The sequence below is a fragment of the Tetrao urogallus genome (assembly GCF_951394365.1).
Source record: "Tetrao urogallus genome assembly, chromosome: 27".
NCBI classification, from domain to species: domain Eukaryota; kingdom Metazoa; phylum Chordata; class Aves; order Galliformes; family Phasianidae; genus Tetrao; species Tetrao urogallus.
In genome coordinates this window covers 2182944-2202552 of record NC_136840.1, presented here as the reverse complement: position 1 = coordinate 2202552, position 19609 = coordinate 2182944, and the positions used below count along the sequence as shown (strand labels likewise).

At 59.5% G+C, this 19609-nt stretch overlaps 1 protein-coding gene across 2 annotated transcripts; it reads right to left on the bottom strand.

Annotated features, from left to right (window-relative positions):
• Window positions 1–1757: 1757 nt before the first annotated feature.
• FGFR1 (fibroblast growth factor receptor 1) lies at window positions 1758–19387 on the bottom strand (the record flags this gene model as incomplete). 2 transcript variants are annotated; one of them, XM_079547442.1, is made up of 17 exons in its annotated part: window positions 1758–1931; window positions 2004–2109; window positions 3410–3547; window positions 3670–3740; window positions 3825–3947; window positions 4031–4221; window positions 4301–4411; window positions 4511–4632; window positions 5665–5810; window positions 6197–6393; window positions 7957–8107; window positions 9887–10077; window positions 10581–10704; window positions 11437–11612; window positions 11868–11951; window positions 13233–13496; window positions 19297–19387. In XM_079547442.1, 17 exons carry the CDS (start codon window positions 19385–19387, stop codon window positions 1758–1760), a joined length of 2460 nt encoding a protein of 819 aa, XP_079403568.1. The 2 variants fall into 2 exon arrangements, with proteins under 2 accessions (XP_079403568.1, XP_079403569.1); XM_079547443.1 differs by lacking the exon at window positions 7957–8107 and adding an exon at window positions 7308–7452.
• Between the last annotated feature and the right edge of the window lie 222 nt (window positions 19388–19609).

Below are 19609 nucleotides of genomic sequence, written 5' to 3'. Positions count from 1 at the left end.
TCTGATGATGTAAACACGCGCTTGCAGAGCTCCCACAGCCAAACCGCTCCCAGGGAGAGCGCTGATTTATGACACCCCCCCCCCCCCCCCTCCCCTCTTTTCTGCTCCCCCTCCTGCTGCTGTGAGCTTAATCCCGGGCTGCGGATCCAACATAAATCACTTGATTAAAAGCCCTATTTAATTTAGGAAAGGGGGGGGGGGAGAGCGGCTGATCGATTTAATTTACGCATGGAAATAGCAACAAGCAGATGCTTTTAAAAGGGCCGATGAGACAGAACTGCGACCCGCAGCCTTGCTGCATTAACCAACACATGGCCACGGATGCGGGCGCACTGTCACAGGCCACCAGGCCAGGATTCAGCTCTTCATGACCCCCCCCCCCGGGGGTACAAGGGCAGGGAAAGGGTTAACCTGACCTTAACCCTGATCCTTATCCCCCGTCTCCATTGCTGGAGCCGGAGCCCAGCTGGAATCCCGAGGCCTTGGCGAGGACATCGGTGTGCAGCATCCAACACATCTGCAGGCACCCCCGCATCACGGCCACGTGCTTTGGTAGCAAAGGAGGAGAAAGTTGAGGGTTTCCCTGATTGGAAAATGGGGTGTTTTTATAGGGAGCCGACCCCCAAATGTGGGTGGAAGGGAGAAGGGGGAGAGCAGCTTCTGCCCCTACGCACCCCAAGCATCTCCCAGCGCACGGGATGGGCGACGGCGTAAACGCACCGCTTGGTTAAAGTCTTTAATAATTACAAGAATTCCAGATTCATTACAGAAGAGTTTACAACAAATAATATTTCTCCATACAAAGGCAAAATAAACTTTTCAAGTAATAGCGCCCTGACTCCGCGCTCCCAGCGTCAGGGACTGGAGGTGGGGGGGGGTAGGGATGGGGATGGGGGGACGAAGGGATGGGGGGAGACGAAGGATGGGGGGGGGGGGATGAAGGGATGGGGACACAGCAGCCCCCATGGCCCTTCCTCCCCATGGGGCAGGCCAGGTAAGGCACAGCCTGGGGGTGCAGAGCTCCAGTGCCCAGCTTTGAAGCTGAACCCGGCCCCACTGCAGCCCCCCGGGGGGGGGGGAGGGAAAGGCCATTGGCACCTTGGCCGTGTGCTCCCGAAAGGCATCGACAACGTTATTTAGTATGGTTTTAATACAACCCCATATAAAACTGAAGCAGCAGCAGCAGCAATTCCTTATCGAGGGATCTAAAACTGAAAGAGGGGTGGGGGGACATAATTTAAAAAAATAAAAACAGCAAATGTAGCAAAATATATGGATTTTTTTTTTTGTTTGTTTCTTTCTATTTTTTTTTCCTTTTTTTCTTTTTTTTTTTTTTTTCTTTTTTAATATATATATATATATATAGCAACTGATATCTACCAGCCACTAGTACCTTCCTACCAAACTGGTATAGCTCTGGTAACAACCTTTTTAAAAAGACATGTAAATATATATTCATATTTATACATATTTTAGCTATGTACACGGGACTTCTGTTGTCAGCACTGACGCACGGTTTGCTGCGCAGCCCCACAGATGTGGGTTTGGGCAGCGCTGGGATGCTCACACAGTGCATCAGCCCCATAGGGACACACTGCGGCACCGCCACGTGGAGATGTCCAAGCACAGTGGGAAAGGTTTAAATGGATGATGAAAACAAAGAGAGGAGAGGCAACCGTACAGGCAAACAGAGAAATGAAACCTTAGGGCAGAGCTCCCTGCCGAGGTGCCAGGTGGGCACAGCTGCGTGCGGAGCCTCAGTGCCGCTTTAGCACCCCTTGGCTGTGCGGGGGGCAGCGTGGCAGGCAGGGCTCATCGGGCAGTGGGTCGTGGGAGAACACTGAGTCCTCCCCAGAAGAGCAAGTGGAGCTGCGTGTGGCTGGGAAGCCGGGTGAGTATTGATCCAAAGGCACCGACAGGTCCAGGTATTCCTGCAAGGGATGGGTTCAGGGGAGGGGGGGAGCTCTAAGAAGGGCACGGAGGGACGCGGGGGGCTCTCCTACCTGGTTGGATGTCATGGCCACGATCCTGTCCAGGTCTTCCACCAGCTGTTTGAAAGTGGGGCGCTGGGAGGGCACGGCGTGCCAGCAGTCACGCATCATCATGTACCTGTATGGGGTGGGGGGAGCTGAGCGCATTGGTGGGTGCACAGCTCTGCCCCTGGCAATAAGCAGTGTGTGGGGCTCAGCTCCCTGAGGAAGGATGTGGGGCAGGGAGTGGGGCTCAGCCCCCTGAGGAAGGATGTGGGGCAGGGAATGGGGCTCAGCTCCCCAAGGAAGGATGTGGGGTAGGGAGTGGGGCTCAGCCTCTTGAGGAAAGGATGTGGGGCAGGGAGTGAGGCTCAGCTTCTCAAGGAAGGATGTGGAGCAGGGAGTGGGGCTCAGCTTCTCAAGGAAAGATGTGGGGCAGGGAGTGGGGCTCAGCCTCTTGAGGAAAGGATGTGGGGCAGGGAATGGGGCTCAGCCCCTTGAGGAAGGATGTGGGGCAGGGAGTGGGGCTCAGCTTCTCAAGGAAGGATGTGGGGCAGGGAGTGAGGCTCAGCCCCCTGAGGAAAGATGTGGGGCAGGGAATGGGGCTCAGCTCCCCAAGGAAGGATGTGGGGTAGGGAGTGGGGCTCAGCTTCTCAAGGAAGGATGTGGAGCAGGGAGTGGGGCTCAGCCCCCTGAGGAAAGATGTGGGGCAGGGAGTGGGGCTCAGCTCCCCAAGGAAGGATGTGGGGCAGGGAGTGGGGCTCAGCTTCTCAAGGAAAGATGTGGGGCAGGGAGTGGGGCTCAGCCTCTTGAGGAAGGATGTGGGGCAGGGAGTGGGGCTCAGCTCCCCAAGGAAGGATGTGGGGTAGGGAGTGGGGCTCAGCCTCTTGAGGAAAGGATGTGGGGCAGGGAGTGAGGCTCAGCTTCTCAAGGAAGGATGTGGAGCAGGGAGTGGGGCTCAGCTTCTCAAGGAAAGATGTGGGGCAGGGAGTGGGGCTCAGCTTCTCAAGGAAGGATGTGGAGCAGGGAGTGGGGCTCAGCTTCTCAAGGAAAGATGTGGGGCAGGGAGTGGGGCTCAGCTTCTCAAGGAAAGATGTGGGGCAGGGAGTGGGGCTCAGCTTCTCAAGGAAAGATGTGGGGCAGGGAGTGGGGCTCAGCCCACTGAGGAAGGACGTGGGGCAGGGCACGGGGCTGCTGTGTGAGGGCATAACCGCGGGGTCATTTTGGGATTCACTCCTGCAGAGCAATAGCAAAGGGAGCCCTGACGTCGGTCATCGCAAACAGATTTAGCTGACGTTTTGCAGGTAAGGGGACACTGCAAAAGTAATTCTGAACATCTGCCTTCCCCAGCGTGCAGCTGCCTGCACCCAGCACAGAGCTCAGCACGGATGGCACCGCAGGCACGGTGCCCACGTCCCCACTGCCCCCCCAGCACTCACAGCTCGTTGGTGCAGTTGCTGGGCTTGTCCATCCTGTGGCCCTCCTTCAGCAGCTTGAAAAGCTCCTCCACAGGCACACCAGGGTACGGCGAACCGCCCAGAGTGAAGATCTCCCAAAGCAGCACGCCGAAGGACCAACTGCAGGCAGACACGAGGGCACAAACCGTGAGCCACCACGGGCATCACGGAGAGCTCCGGGTGCACAGGTAGAGCTTTGCACAGCTACACCAGGAGTGCCTGACAGTGCCTGGCATACTCACACATCACTCTGATGAGTGTATATTCGGTCGAACAGAGCCTCCGGGGCCATCCACTTCACTGGCAAGCGGCCCTGTGACAAGAGAACCCCATCAGCTCAGTGCTGCCCATGGGGACGGCCAAAGGTCTCTTGGCACAGCGGGTTCCAAACGCTCACGTTTGTCGTCTTCTTGTAGTAATCGATGTGGTGGATGTCACGGGCCAGCCCGAAGTCAGCGATCTTCATCACGTTGTCTTCGGTCACCAGCACGTTCCTGGCTGCCAGGTCCCTGTGGATGCACTGTGCAGAGAGCAGGGCTGTCAAACGGTGCGCGGAGCCCCACGGCCCCATTCCTAAGCACCCAACCGTGATGGAGCTCACACCTTTTTGGAGGCCAGGTACTCCATGCCACGCGCCACCTGGTACGCACAGGACACCAGGTCCTTGAAGGAGAGCTGCTCCTCGGGGACACGAGTGGGGTTGTAGCAGTACTCCATACCCGGCGGGCGCCGTGCCTGCAGGTACTCACGCAGGTTGCCTTTGCTGGCGTATTCCACGATGACATAGAGAGGCCCTGAGGGAGAACGGGGCTGAGCCACGTGCCTGGACCCCACCGTCAGCACAGTGCTGGCAGCCCCTCCTCGCCCGCTCACCGTCCTGCGTGCAGGCCCCCAGCAGGTTGATGATGTTCTTGTGCTTGCCGATCATCTTCATCATCTCCATCTCAGAGATGAGGTCAGACAGGTCCTTCTCTGTGGCGTCGGCTGTGGCAGCAAAGGCAGCAGTCAGGGAGGCTGGCCTGCATCCCCCCACACCATGCACACGTGGGTGCCGCACACAGACCCGCTCCCATCGCCTCTTACACTTGAGCATCTTCACGGCCACTTTGGTGACACGGTTTGGCTTGTCCTTGTCCAGGCCGATGGCCTCGGCCAGCACCACCTGCCCAAAGCAGCCTTCTCCCAGCGGCTTGCCCAGGATCAGCCTGGTGGGAGGACAGACATAATGTCATGCTGGGACAGCAGGATAGCCACTGCACTCAGTGCCATCCCCTTGCCCCATCCCATCCCACCCCATCCCCATCCCACCCCACCCCACCCCATCCCACCCCATCCCATCCCATCCCATCCCATCCCATCCCATCCCATCCCATCCCATCCCATCCCATCCCATCCCATCCCATCCCATCCCATCTCACCCCACCTCAAACCTTCCCATCCCCATCCCACCCCACCCCATCCCACCCCACCCCATTCCATCCCACCCCATCCCATCCCACCCCACCCCATCCCACCCCACCCCACCCCACCCCATCCCATCCCATCCCATCCCATCCCATCCCTTTCCCCATCCCATCCCACCCCACCCCATCCCATCCCCATCCCACCCCATCCCATCCCATCCCATCCCATCCCATCCCATCCCCTTCCCCATCCCATCCCATCCCATCCCATCCCACCCCACCCCACCCCATCCCATCCCATCCCATCCCATCCCATCCCCTTCCCCATCCCATCCCATCCCACCCCATCCCATCCCACCCCACCCCACCCCATCCCATCCCATCCCATCCCATCCCATCCCTTTCCCCATCCCATCCCACCCCACCCCATCCCATCCCCATCCCACCCCACCCCATCCCATCCCATCCCATCCCATCCCATCCCATCCCATCCCATCCCCTTCCCCATCCCATCCCATCCCACCCCATCCCATCCCATCCCATCCCATCTCACCCCACCTCAAACCTTCCCATCCCCATTCCCATTCCCATTCCCATCCCCATCCCATCCCATCCCATCCCATCCCATCCCACCCCATCCCATCCCATCCCATCCCACCCCATCCCATCCCATCCCATCTCACCCCACCTCAAACCTTCCCATCCCCATTCCCATCCCCATCCCATCACATCCCATCCCATCCCAACTCACCTCAACCCACCCCACCCCACCTCATCCCATCCCATCCCATCCCATCCCATCCCCTTCCCCACCCCATCCCACCCCATCCTCACCTGTCCCGTGGCAGTTCCCAGCGCGGGTCCTCGGGCAGCTCATACTCAGAGACACCAGCCAGCATGGGGGTTCCACTGGAGGAGAGCCGTGAGGGCCTCACCAACATCACACCCGAGTTCATGGAGGAGCTGGAGTCAGCCGACACCTGCAGCAGAGCTGTGGGTTACCTTCACGCAGCGCTGGGGCCACGGCCGCCCATTCCCAGTGGGGAGACAACGACCGGGACCCCCCCCAACTCCTGAACGCTCCCTGCTGCTCCCCATTGGAGCACGCCTGTATCGTTTGCAATTGATTTCCTGCTTGCAGGTACCACAAAATGCACAGCCTGGGGATCCTCGGTGCTCAGCACGCACTCTTCATCTCAATATTAAATGGCCACAAATCCTCCTGGTTACTCTCGTTGCCACGGGGCCACGCACACAGCATGGCGAGGGACAGCCATGGTGCACCATCCATCCCAACCCAGGGAAAGGGCAATTCTTTGAGGAGGGGCAGTAGGAGCCAAGAAACCCCCTCTCTACTTTCTGTTACCTGTCTGCGCAGTGGGATGCTCTTGGCCAGCTTGTGCACGGCCAGCTGGCTGTTGAAGTCTGTCTTCTTGGTGGTGCTCTTCATCTTATAGATGATGACTGTCACCACCATGCAGGAGATGAGGAAGGCGCCGGTGCAGTAAATGATGATCTCCAGGTAGAGGGGGGACGTCATCATGGCTGGTGAGTCCTCAATAGCTGGGTTGGCACAGAAAAGGCATCAGCGGGAGCAAAGAGTGAGGCTGGGCAGAGCCTGGCTCCTCTCAGCAGAGGTGAGGGTTGGTGTGGGATGCTCCCACAGGCAGCAGGGAGTGGTCAGGCTGCTGGGATGCTGCATTGCACCCATGGGGTGGGCGCTGCACCCACACCCTTGGGATAAGCATGGTACCCATGCCCTTGGGATGCACGCTGCACCTGCAGCTGCCTGGGGCAGGAAAGCAGGGTGTGAAGCAGGGGTCCGTGCCCATCCCCACTCTGTGTGGGACGGCACCATGCAGTCTGCATGGGGACTACATGGGGATTCTCCCCTGCACCGTCCTGTGGGGGCTGAGCTCTGCCCACGCTGAGCTGCACACCCGTTGGGATCTGTGGTTACGGTGGGCTGGAAGGCACAGCTGGGTGCTGGGAGATGGAGCCGAGCAGCCAGAAGCACCTGCAGCAGCAGCAGCAGCAGTGATGTATTGCAGGATGGGAGAGGGGATCCCATCCCTGAGCACCACAACACAGCCCCACTTTGTGACTTAGGGGGGTGGCGGAGCTATGAACGGCGCAGCCACAAACCTGGGAGCTGCCATCACCCCCAGCAGCCCAAACCTGACCCCCCTCCCCCAAGAGAACAGAGCCCTGAGAGAGAGGCAGAAGAGCCAAAACCTTGTGTGTTCCCAGCAGCACCACCCAAGCAGCGGCTGATAACAAGGCAAAGCTTTTGGCAGAAGAGCGGCGCCCACGCAGCGCCCCAAAAACTTTCCCTGCCTGCTGTATCAGGCGTGGATCCGCGCAGCAACGATGGGCCCAGCAGCCCATCAACACCCAAAGCAAAGCGACAGCCCCAGCAATGCATCCGACACACGTGGAAACAAGGGAGGAGAAGGGACAGGAAGAGGAGTATATACCTTCGAGAACTGTCAACCATGCAGAGTGATGGGAGATCCCAATAGAATTACCCGCCAAACATGTATACTCCCCAGCATCCTCAAATGAGACATTCCTTAAGTGAAGGACTTCCATCTCTTTGTCTGTCGTGTTAACGCCAGCCGTCTAGAGGGGGGAGAGTGGAAGCAAAAAACGGAGAAGCAAACCACATGAGATCTTCTGGGGGGAAGAGGCAGAGAGGAGGGAGCAGCCTGATTTGGCAGAGCCCCGGGAGCAGGCAAGAAACCGTGGAGACCCCTGGCAGAGACCCTCCGGATGACCCCTCATCCGGGCGGACCTAAAGAGACGCCGCTAAAAACCCTTCACCAACGGTTCTGCCCATCGGAGCATGCTGGCAATGGGCCACATGGAAAAATAGAGCTCGGGGAGGGCCGGCTGGGCATCGAGGGAGGTGGGAGCACGAGGACGGAGACACGGGGACAGCACAGAGCAGGGAGCACAAGGGGGGGACAGGAGGGACACGGCACGCAGCCCAGCCGGCCCCTCGGGGTATTTTTCCATGGCTTTTTGCACCAGAAGTACAGGAGAAACGAGAGAGCCCAGAGTTGTGTTTTCCACCGCTGGGGACTGGAGGTCCCAAAGCGTCCCACTGGGCGTCCTTCCGATTACCTTTTGCCAGAGGTCTGGTGACAGTGAGCCACGCAGACTGGTTGGCCTCGCCAATATAATTGGAAACCTTACAAACATACTCCCCGCTCTCCGCCTCTGTCACATTATACAGGGTCAGCACCTCCGCATCAGAGCTATTAATTCCCGAGTGCTGGAACAGACCAACAACAGAGGAGTCACATCGATGGGGTCAGAAACCACAGCGCCCGGAGCGATGGTGCCAGCACAGGGCTGGGGGCCAGGAGGGGTTGTGGCGAGCCGGGAGGCAAGGGATCATAAACCTGCTGCAGTGCATCGGGGGTGTGGGTAGGGACAGCCGTGCACCTTGGGGTGGGGATGGCCATGCACCCTATGGCTGGGGGTGGCCATGCACCCTATGGCTGGGGGTGGCCATGAGCCCTATGGCTGGGGGTGGCCATGCACCCTATGGCTGGGGGTGGCCATGCACCCTATGGCTGGGGGTGGCCATGCGCCCTATGGCTGGGGGTGGCCATGAGCCCTATGGCTGAGGGTGGCCATGCACCCTATGGCTGGGGGTGGCCATGAGCCCTATGGCTGGGGGTGGCCATGAGCCCTATGGCTGGGGGTGGCCATGCACCCTATGGCTGGGGGTGGCCATGCACCCTATGGCTGGGGGTGGCCATGCGCCCTATGGCTGGGGGTGGCCATGTGCCCTATGGCTGGGGGTGGCCATGTGCCCTATGGCTGGGGGTGGCCATGCACCCTATGGCTGGGGGTGGCCATGCACCCTATGGCTGGGGGTGGCCATGCACCCTATGGCTGGGGGTGGCCATGTGCCCTATGGCTGGGGGTGGCCATGCGCCCTATGGCTGGGGGTGGCCATGCACCCTATGGCTGGGGGTGGCCATGAGCCCTATGGCTGGGGGTGGCCATGCACCCTATGGCTGGGGGTGGCCATGTGCCCTATGGCTGGGGGTGGCCATGTGCCCTATGGCTGGGGGTGGCCATGAGCCCTATGGCTGGGGGTGGCCATGTGCCCTATGGCTGGGGGTGGCCATGCACCCTATGGCTGGGGGTGGCCATGCACCCTATGGCTGGGGGTGGCCATGCGCCCTATGGCTGGGGATGGCCATGCACCCTATGGCTGGGGATGGCCATGCGCCCTATGGCTGGGGGTGGCCATGCGCCCTATGGCTGGGGGTGGCCATGCACCCTATGGCTGGGGGTGGCCATGCACCCTATGGCTGGGGGTGGCCATGCACCCTATGGCTGGGGGTGGCCATGTGCCCTATGGCTGGGGGTGGCCATGCACCCTATGGCTGGGGGTGGCCATGCACCCTATGGCTGGGGGTGGCCATGCGCCCTATGGCTGGGGATGGCCATGCACCCTATGGCTGGGGATGGCCATGCGCCCTATGGCTGGGGGTGGCCATGCACCCTATGGCTGGGGGTGGCCATGTGCCCTATGGCTGGGGGTGGCCATGCACCCTATGGCTGGGGGTGGCCATGTGCCCTATGGCTGGGGGTGGCCATGCACCCTATGGCTGGGGATGGCCATGTGCCTTAGGGCTGGAGGTGACCGTGTGCCCTGGCCCTGGGGATACAGCTGAGGATGGCCACGTGTCCTGAAACCTTGGCATGGATGGGGACGTGCACACACCCCAGGCTTTGCAGAGGGGCTGAGGGCACTGCTCGTGGCTGGATTGTGCCACCCACCCTATGCTTGCCCCCAGCACCCACCCAGTTCATGGCAGACACCTTCAGGGATCCAAAGGATGAGCGCACCGCTGCCTGCTGCCCACTGCCCACCTCTCACCCAGCTCCTCCAGGACAGCCCAGAGCGGAGCAGGCAGGGCTGGTGGGGCTCCAGATGCCTCGATGCCACCTATGTGTCCCCAGCTGTGCCCAGTGAGGGCAGTGACCCCATAGGGACCCGGGCTGGGGCAGCCCATTGTGTGTGCAGCGTTACCTTCAGGATCTGCACGTAGGGCAAGTTGTCGGGGCCGATCTTGCTGCCGTTCACCTCGATGTGTTTCAGCCACTGGATGTGGGGCTGCGGGTCGCTGTAGACCTTGCAGACAAACTCCACGTTGCTGCCCAGGGCCACCGTTTTGTTGGCAGGGAGCCCTGCCTGCAGGATGGGCCGATGCGGGGAGCGCTCTGTGGGGATGGAGACCTCAGCATGGGCACCCCACATCCACAGGAGTCTCATCCCACAGCCCCACAGAGCGGGTGACGGGTGACATCCCACCAGAGCAGGGGACAGGTGACATCCCAGCACAGGGACATCGTTATCTCTTCAGGGGTCAGAGGTCAAACAAACCTAACGAGGGCCCCAGCCGCTGCCACTGTGGTGAGTCAGCATTAACAAACCCCTTTGTTCACCTCGCTGACTGTTCCCTTCAGTTTGCTCAGTGTAATCAAATTAAATCACATTCTTAATGGTTCATTTACTGGCATTTAGAGCAGCTCCACATGTGGAACTGCTCAGACCAGCCTTCCCAGCTGGGAATTATGGCTAATAAGGCGATTAGAAAAAGTTTCTGTCTGGTCTCTGAAATTATTTCCACCACAATTAAAAAGCCCCAGAAGGGTTCGAGGTGAAGCTCGCGGGGCTCAGCACTGCTGTGCAGGAAGCAGAGCAGCCCCAGAGCCATCCTCACCCACAACATCCAGCTGATAGGTGTGGTTGATGCTCCCGTATTTGTTCTCCACGATGCACGTGTAGTTGCCTTTATCTGATGGCACCACCGAGTCCATGATGATGCTCCAGGTGGCATAGCGGACCTGGGGGCAGGAGGATGGGGGGTGGTGGGTGAGATGTGTGCACATCAGAGCGGCTCAGAGCTTTGGCACAGCTTAAATCTGCTCGTGGTCACCTTTCCCCTCTCCTACAGAGGGACCATAATTGCTCCCAGCTGTCCCAGCACAGAGCTGATTGCTGAGCACCACGGGCTGGGTGCAGGGACACAGCCCTGGGTGGCACAAAGGGAACAGCACCCACATCCACGTGCTGACGGCACGCTGGCAATTCCCACAGCCCTGCGTTTCCACTCCATTTTCTACCAGGGCTTTGCACACAGATGGAGAGAACCAGCACCCTGGGGTGCACATTGAGCCCTGCACCCCAAATGCTCCAGGCTGCGCCAAAGCTCTGCAAGAAGAGCAGCACTCCTTCATCCTCCTTCTCCCCCAGTGCAGTGCTGGATGTAGGAGACGTGTGGCGCTCCTGGGAGCTGCAGTTGCCCCAACCCTCCTGGCTCAGCTCTAGGATTAGTGCAGCCAGGCTGGGCTCATCCTCCCCCCTCCCCCAAAGGTTGAGGCTGCTGCAAACATGACCAAGAAGCAGGTCACTGCCGTGGGTCTATTTTGCAACAGGAATGTCAGGGGGCCCATCTGCCCTTCCAGAGGCACACGGCTGCACCAACGGGCAACTCAGGGCCTCTGAAGCCCATTCATTTCCCCTTCTCCCTGAGTGACTCCCAGGCCCAGACTGCCTGGACAGGACCCGCTCTGTACCTTGTACCCCCCGATGCGGTGGTCAGGCTTGAACTCCTTGCCATTCTTCAGCCAGCGCAGCGTGGGGTTGGGCGTCCCACCTGAGGGGCACTTGAATTTCACTGTTTTGGCAGCAGGGACGGCGTGTAGCTTCTTCTCCATCTTCTCAGGATAGGTCCAGTAAGGAGCTACAGCTTCTGTGGGGCACAGAGCAGCAGGATCAGCCATGGGGAGCACTGATGTTTGCTCATGGTTAACCCAGGGGAGGACTGGGGCGAGGTGCACATCTCCCTGGCACATCCCCACGCCCCAGCCAGGCTCTAGGAGGACTGCAGCAGGACTCTGCCTCTCCTCTCCTGCCTCTCAGCCCCTGGATGCCGTTCACATGCATGCCTGGCTTCCCTTCACCCCCATCCATCCCACAAACCCATGCAAACCCATCCCACACATACGGTTCGGCTTGGTGTTATCTGCCTCCTTCTCCTCCGAGGAGGAATCATCTTCATCATCATCATCCTCTGCAGAAGGGAGTGCGTCTGCAAGAGAAGAGACCCCCAGCTAAGCACTATCCACAGACCCCTCCTGTGCACCGTGCTGACATGAGGCTCTGAGAGAATGCTGCATGGCTGGAGCGAGAGATGCTGTCCCAGCTCACAGAGCCCAGGGAGCAGTTTGCCCACAAGGCTGACTTTGGACTCAGGAAGGCAGTGCCCACATTGTGCTGCCAGGCACCCGGGGACATCCATCCATCCATCCAGCTCCTGCAGACAGAAACAGCCCTGACCTTCAGCCAGCACCTCCCGACCGTCAGCACTCAGTCCTCACCACTGTGCTTCAGAACCAACAAAGAAAACCTCAGCTCCAGTTCATCCCGGTGCTCAGCTCCATGCAGACTCACATGTCCCCACGCATGCACTGCCACCGTGGAAGAACACTCATGGACACACAGTGCAGAGGATGCTGGGCACCAGCTGTGTATCTCTGAGCAGAAAACCCAGCAGTGCTGACCCTTGTTGCAGTGCTCTGTGCTGATGTGGACACTCAGGATGCTGGGCACCATCTTTGCAGCTCTGAACAGAAAACCCAGCAGTGCTGGCCCTGCTGCAGTGCTCTGTGCTGATGTGGACACACAGGGTGCAGGCAGTGCTGGGCAACCACCTGTGCATCTCTGAGCAGAAAATCCAGCAGTGCTGGCCCTGCTGCAGTGCCCTGTGCTGAAGTGGACACACAGGTTGCTAGACAACCATCTTTGCATCTCTGAGCAGAAAACCCAGCAGTGCTGACCCTGCTGCAGTGCTCTGTGCTGATGTGGAGGCACAGGGTGCTGGGCACCATCTTTGCAGCTCTGAGCAGAAAACCCAGCACTGCTGCAGTGCTCTGTGCTGATGTGGACACACAGGGTGCAGACAGTGCTGGGCAACCATCTGTGCAGCTCTGCAGAAACCCAGCAATGCTGGCCCTGCTGCTGTGCTCTGTGTCCATGCGGAGACACAGGGTGCTGGGCACCTTGTGCTGGCCTCGCTGCAGTGCTCTGTGCTGAAATGGACACACAGGGTGCTGGGCACCATCTGTGTGCATCTCTGAGCAGAAAACCCAGCAGTGCTGACCCTGCTGCAGTGCTCTGTGCCGATGTGTCCCCACGCTGAGCCACAGGGCACAACCACCATATGGCACAGATTCGGTGGCACATCCCGTGCGTGCCAGCGTGGGCTGTGCAAGACTGCACCCCACCAAACCAACCTGTGCCTGGCAGCCAGCATGCAAGGCGTGCACACAGGCACGCTGCTCCTCGCTGCTGCCCCTGCACCGCTACGAACCTGAGACGTTGACGGAGAAGTAGGTGGTCTCACTCCCCGAGGGGCTGTTGGTCATGCAGGCATAGAGCCCCGAATCCTCGGGCACCGCATCCCGCACCTCTACCTCCTCGCCAGTGATGCGTGTGCGGTTGTTCTCAGGCAGCTGCACTCCATCACGCACCCAGTTGATGCTCTGCACGTCGTCGCGCAGCCGGCAGCGCAGCTGGAGGAGATCGCCGGGGTGTGCAGAGTGGGATTCCACCTCGATGTTCGCTTTGGGCAGAGCTGGAGGAGTTGGGGAGAGAGGGAGAGAAAGGGAAAAAAGAAAAGAAATAGAGACAACGGGACACCGGGCTGCTGAGGGTCGGGTTAATGAGGCGACATGCGCTGCGGGGATGTGGCTGAGGTATGGGGGTCGACCCCGAGCACAGCCGCGCTGAAAGCAACCCAAGCAGCAGCGAGGCATCGCCCCAGGGCACAGCCATGGAGCCCAAAGCTACGCAAGCGCCCTCAGTCTCCTGCCAAGCGCTGCAGAAGGGGTTTGAGATGGGGAGGAATTTGCAACCTGAGGCACGTTGGGCAGAGCTGGCAGCAGGGCAGGATGAGGAGCACCAAACCCCAGGCGGCTGCACCCCAGGGTCTCCCTGCCCAGCAGCAGACAGCCAGCAAAGCAGGCCTGAATCCCTCGCTCTGGTCAGCACCAGGCAGTTACAGGGCTATGCCGGGACAGCAGGCAGAGAGCAGGGCTCAGAGACAGTGCTGGAAGCTCAGGTAGGCAGGCAGGGGCTGTCGGATGCTCCCTGCCCTCAGTCGTCCTGCGACGTCCTTCCAGCAGCACAATGATCCAATCCATCCAATCCATCCCAGTGCTGTTGTCTCTTAGTCACTGGTGTTGCACAAACCATTGTTTTCCCCTCATTCTGTGGTGTTGCACGAGGATCCTGCACTGGGTGCAAATGTCCAGGTTCCCAGCAATCTCTCCCAGTGCTCACACTCAGCCTGGTGCAATGCCTGCTCTCCTTCCCATGCCAGCTCTGCTCTCACACCTCTGCTGCTGTCTGCATAGGGTGTGTTCCCACGACTCCTCCTGCTCCTCGCTGGGCAGCCTGGCGTTGGCTCATAGCCTCCTCTTCTCACTCCATCTCAGCATGGTGACTTCCCACGTGGAGACCCCAAAGCAAATCCTCAGGGGCAGCCCACCTGCAGGGCCTTTCCAGCTGCAATCTGGTGCTTCCCAGGGACTTCAAAGCACCCGATGAAGGCATTCTGGCCCCAACCACACGCACACCCCATCAGCTGTGCTCAGAGCGGAGCAATGGGGAGCTGATGTGCACCTCCAGAGCCTCAGCCCTCCACTCCTCACTCCTCATGCAGCCCTCACACACCTGAGCATCTTCAGAGGAACAACATCCACCAACAGCTCAGGAGTTTCTCTGAATGCCTCCATGAGAACAGCGTGTGTGGGGACGAGCTCAGCACTCTCCTCGATGGCAGGAGGGCCAGAAGCAGGGCTGCAGGTCCCACTACCAGCTTACAGAGCCCTGCAGGTTTTGGGGAAGAGCTCTGCTTTTTGCAATCCCAATTTCCCCACGTTTTCCTCCAGCTTCGGCGCTCCGTGCAGCTCTCATTTGTGTTTCAAAAGATTCGTCACAGGCGCATACAATGCCACAGCCACGTCCCACCAAGGCACAGCCCCACAGCATCCTCCTGCCCCTGCGTGAAGACCATGGAGAGAACCCAAAACCAGAGGGTTGCAGTGCCCTCCACTCTCAGCTGGGGCTCAGCACTGCTCGTGCCCATGAGAAAAGCTCTTTGGAGGGTGCACAGCTTTGGGCTGCATCCCAGCTCACGGCGACGCTCTCTGTGCCATTCAAAGGCCGCGTCCTCCCTCTTCCCCCTCCTCCCCCCATCTCGACCCAGCTCTTAACATGAGCAGCGTGATGGACAGCACAGCACGGGGAGGCAGAGGGCAGGGTGGGATGCTGCCCTTTGGTAACCCAAAGCGCATCTCTGGCACTCGGGGATAAGGCGGAAAACGCGGCATGGTGGGAACGGCCCGAAAACGAATTCACAGCCTAATGAGCATGTCCAGGTTACCCCCCCCAACCCCCCTACGGGTGAGAGCAGGGACAATGAGGCTCCCAGCGGCTCTGGCAGCCGGACAGCAGCAGCCCACGGGACGGCTCGGCTGGCACTGCCATGCAGCAGCCCTGGGAAACGCAGCCTTTGCAAAACCGCAGCGCACACAGAGCGGGAGCAGCTCATCCTACTCTCAGTGCCCCCTCGGATCGTTGTGCTCCATCAGCCCGGAGTGCCTCTTCTATTTATTTTGCTCTTCTGTAACCTAACCCAAGCCGGCAGGTGCAGCCCCTCACAGCAGTTCTGAGCATGGTGCTCACACGCCTGGAGCGAGCAGGAGCTCAATGGGCCGGAGAAACGCTTGGCTCTCCTCCTCTGCACCAGGGCAGGAAGGGGGGAGCACTGCAGGGATCCAAATGTCTGCAGCTCCAGCCCCAAACACAGAGGGCACAGGGATGCCCAGAGGCTCTGTACCCACTGCTGTGCACAGGGGGTTGGTGCTGAGCTTGCTGAAGTCTGGGAGCAGTTGGGAGCAAAACGCCCCACAGTTGGGCTCCTCAGAACACATCAGGCTCAGGAGAACAAATGCAGCCCTTCTGCAGCCTCAGATGCTGAGTGCTGCACCCCTAAGCACCCAGCAGTGCACAGCCTGCAGGCAGCGCCGCAGGGACTTTGGATCTGGGAGCACCAAGTTGGGATGGAGACGTTCTGCTCACAGTTTCCTTTTGCTGTGAGCTTTAAGGCGAACCCACCAGCGCTTTTATTGCTCAGTTCCAGCTTTGCAACCAGGCAGATGGAGGGTGCCACTGCCTCCTGTACCTGCTGCTGGAGCCCAGGCCTGGCCCACAAGGGATGGGGATATCAGCAGCACGGCTTCACCTTTCCCCCTCTGCATTCAGCCTCGCTCTCCTTGCCGGAGAGCTCTCACCTCTCCCCCCCAAAAGGACTTTGCATGCAAATGGCCCCACGCCAAAGCTGCCCATCAGAATGGAGCAGTTCTGAATTCAGGGCTGACAAAACGGCGCGGAGCTGTGTGTGCCCGAGCGCAATAAAGCGGCCAACAAAGCAGCACAGCAACAACCCGGGCTGAATGGCCGCGAGCAGCAGGTCCTGCCGCCGGTTGCCCTGGAAACCCCACCAGGGCTCACTGAAGGTATTTCCTGAAGAAAAAGCACACACATGCCCCACAGCTCTGCTAATCCCAACAGGAAGCGCTTACCGGGACGTGGGGATTGGTTTCTTTCTTATTTAAAAAGTGCCTCTCCCCGCTGTCCCCCCCCCTGCAGCCGCCCATGGGAGTGCTGGGGAGGTGGCCAAGTGCTCCTTCTGCAACCCTGCTGCATCCCACTGCAACCCTGTTGCACCCCACTGCAACCCAATGCAACCCACTGCAATCCAATGCAACCCTGTTGCATCCCATTGCAACCCTGTTGCACCCCACTGCAACCCTGTTGCATCCCACTGCAATCCAATGCACCCCACTGCAATCCACAGCAACCCTGTTATCCCACTGCATCCCGCTGTGATCCTGCTGCACCCCACTGCAACCCTGTTGCATCCCACTGCAATCCACAGCAACCCTGCTATCCCACTGCATCCCACTGCAACCCCTGCTGCACCCCACTGCAATTCACTGCAACCCTGTTGCATTTCTACTGTGCACTCACTCCATCCTCGCTGCACCCACTGCAACCCCACTGCAACCACGCTGCAGCTGCACTGCTTCCCCACTGCCTTGCACCCCAACGAAGGCTGATGCCAAGCACAGAATGCAGTGCTTTCTAATGGGCTTTGCCCATCTCCTGCAATCCCGGGCAGATCTCTCCAGCAGGAGCAGGGAACTGATGCACTGCCCCAGGCTCTGCTCCTCGGAGCAGCACTTGAAATGAAGCAGCATTTAATTACCCAGCACGTCTGTCGTTTGCAAAGCTGTCAGGATAACCACCCGCCCATCCCCCGGGACACCCAGCCGTGCTCAGAGCTCAGTGCAGAGCAGCAGCGCGGGACAGCAGGCCCTGCACACTGCAAGGGGCACCAGGAGTGCTGCAACCCATGCACATCTGTGGCTCTCTGCAATAAGCAATGGGTTCGCCCTGCAGGAGCAGGAGGGCGTCCCGGGGATCTGCTCCTTTCCTATCATGGGGTGCAAAATGAGTTTGCACATGGGGGGGCTGTGCAGGCAGCCCCGCAGAGCTGCCCCACAGTTGCAGCACAGCCTTGCTGCCTTTCCCAAAGCCTCACATTTCTTTTTTTTTTCCTCCTCAATTAAGGGCTGGAGTGACAGCATCTGAGTGGAAAGGCGGGAGGTGGTGAACAATGCCTGCAGACGGGCTGGGAGGGGAAGGGAGCAGCGTGGTGCCCCGCAGCACACAGCCATGCCTGGCAGCACCAGGATGGAGAATCCGCACCAGGAGATGGGGCTCAGAGCTGCAGCCCCTCGGCCGCTCCGTGCCCCCACATTCCGCACACACAGCAGAGGCAGAGCAGTGGGAACAGCGGGGAGGACAATAGAGGACAGGGAGGGAGGAAAAAAATCCCCTCCACAATTTTCTGCAGGTTTCTGTTTAACCTGAAGACAAAGAGCGGCTTTGTGAGGGAGGGAGACGGAGGCTGCTCATGGAAATTTCTTGGCTTTTCCCCTTAACTCGTTTTTTTTCCTGTGGTTTTTTTTTTTTTTTTTTTTTTCTGGTTTTTTAACCACCTCCAAATTTAGGTAACTATAAAACGCAGTGAGCGCCCATTAATATTTTATTTGCAGCAGATTTTTCAATAAGTTCCTGACAAAGGCTGAGCTCCTGAGCCCCCTCCCCAGCCACGTGGAGGGGCGGCTCTGAGCCCTCCTCTGCACTGAGGTGGGACTGCCCTGCATGGGGGAGATTAGGGATTCCAGCAGTAAACTGAAACGCCACCAACACCAGAACCAAGTCCGGTGCTGCATCTGCTAAGGAGGGGACAGCAGAGCTGCCTCCCCTGGGTGATGCTCATAGGGGGATGTGGAACACTGGGACACAACACACGGCTTCAAGGATGTGATGCGTGGCTCTGGGACTGATGCATGGCTCTGGGTTTGATGCACCATTGCCTCCCACACAGCCTGGCCTGGACCTGACTCTCCCGTCCCACCCTGTGCAGAGGCACATATGGTGTCGGGGACGTGTTGTTCCCAGCAGCCACAGCCAAAGGGTTGGGCTCTGTGCAGCCAGGCTCTGTGCAGCCAGGTTCCTGCTGTGGCACTAATTGGGCCGTCCTGGTGAGAGCAGTGCTGGGAAGCATTGCCAGAGGTTACTGCCAGCCTGGCAGGCACCCAGCTCCATCCTCTCCTTGTCCCCTCCACCTCCACCGCTGCCTCCCCAACCCCTCCACGGCTCCCTAAGGACCCCAAAACCCCACCGTCACCCCACACTGCCTTTGCTCTGTGTACCTGCATGGCTTTCATGGGGGTGACTGTGGGGCTCACCAGCACGTGGGGCTTTCAGTGGGAGGAAAAGGGAAAGAGCGAGCCTTAAAAAAGCAACGCCGTACCGCTCGGACCAGACATTCTCAGGTAATTAGAACCAAAAGGCAGCAGCTAGGCAGCAATCCCTGGCTGCTCTGGTTATTCTCCGCCTCACCAAGGGAAGGGGCCGTGCTTTGAAATGCTGCAGCACTCCGTGCAGCTGTCCTGGGGGCCTGGTGACCCCGGAGGCCCATGCATGGCAGTTCAGCGCGTCCCCAGCCTGGAGCTCAGCAATGCCACACATCCCAGGCTGTTCCTCCAGCAACGCCTTAGGGGTGACTGCTGACCTTCTCCAAAGTTTCCCCCCTGCTTTAAAGACACCCATAGGCAATGCTGGAGGTGAGCCCCACGCCACGTGTTCACTGCAGACAACACCCCAGCCAGGTTGCACCACGACGCATCGCACAAAACCCCTCGCCGGGCCCCAAAGCTCTGCCTTCTGCAAGGCGAGAGGTCCCAGCTATCTTATCAACAAGGAGAAAAGCAAAGAAGGAGATCTGTTGGCCTTACCTTGGTCAGGAAGCGTGGGGGCCGGTCTGGCAGCTGACAGCGTGGCTGTGACCAGCACAGCCCAAAGGATGAGGGACCTCCAGGTAAACATCCCACTGCTGCGGCTACTGCTCGGCGACTGCGCTCAACCGCCCCTCCATGGGGCCCCGTCGGCCGCTGTGAGCTGCAGAGGGGGGAAAGAGAGTCAGGGCAGAGTTCAGGGCATCCCCCCACGTCCCTTTGCTGTATGGGAATCCCCTGCATCCCACAGCCCCTTTGCTGTATGGGGACCCCCCCCCCCTCCTCTCCGCTCCCTGCTTGGTGGCGGTGAGGA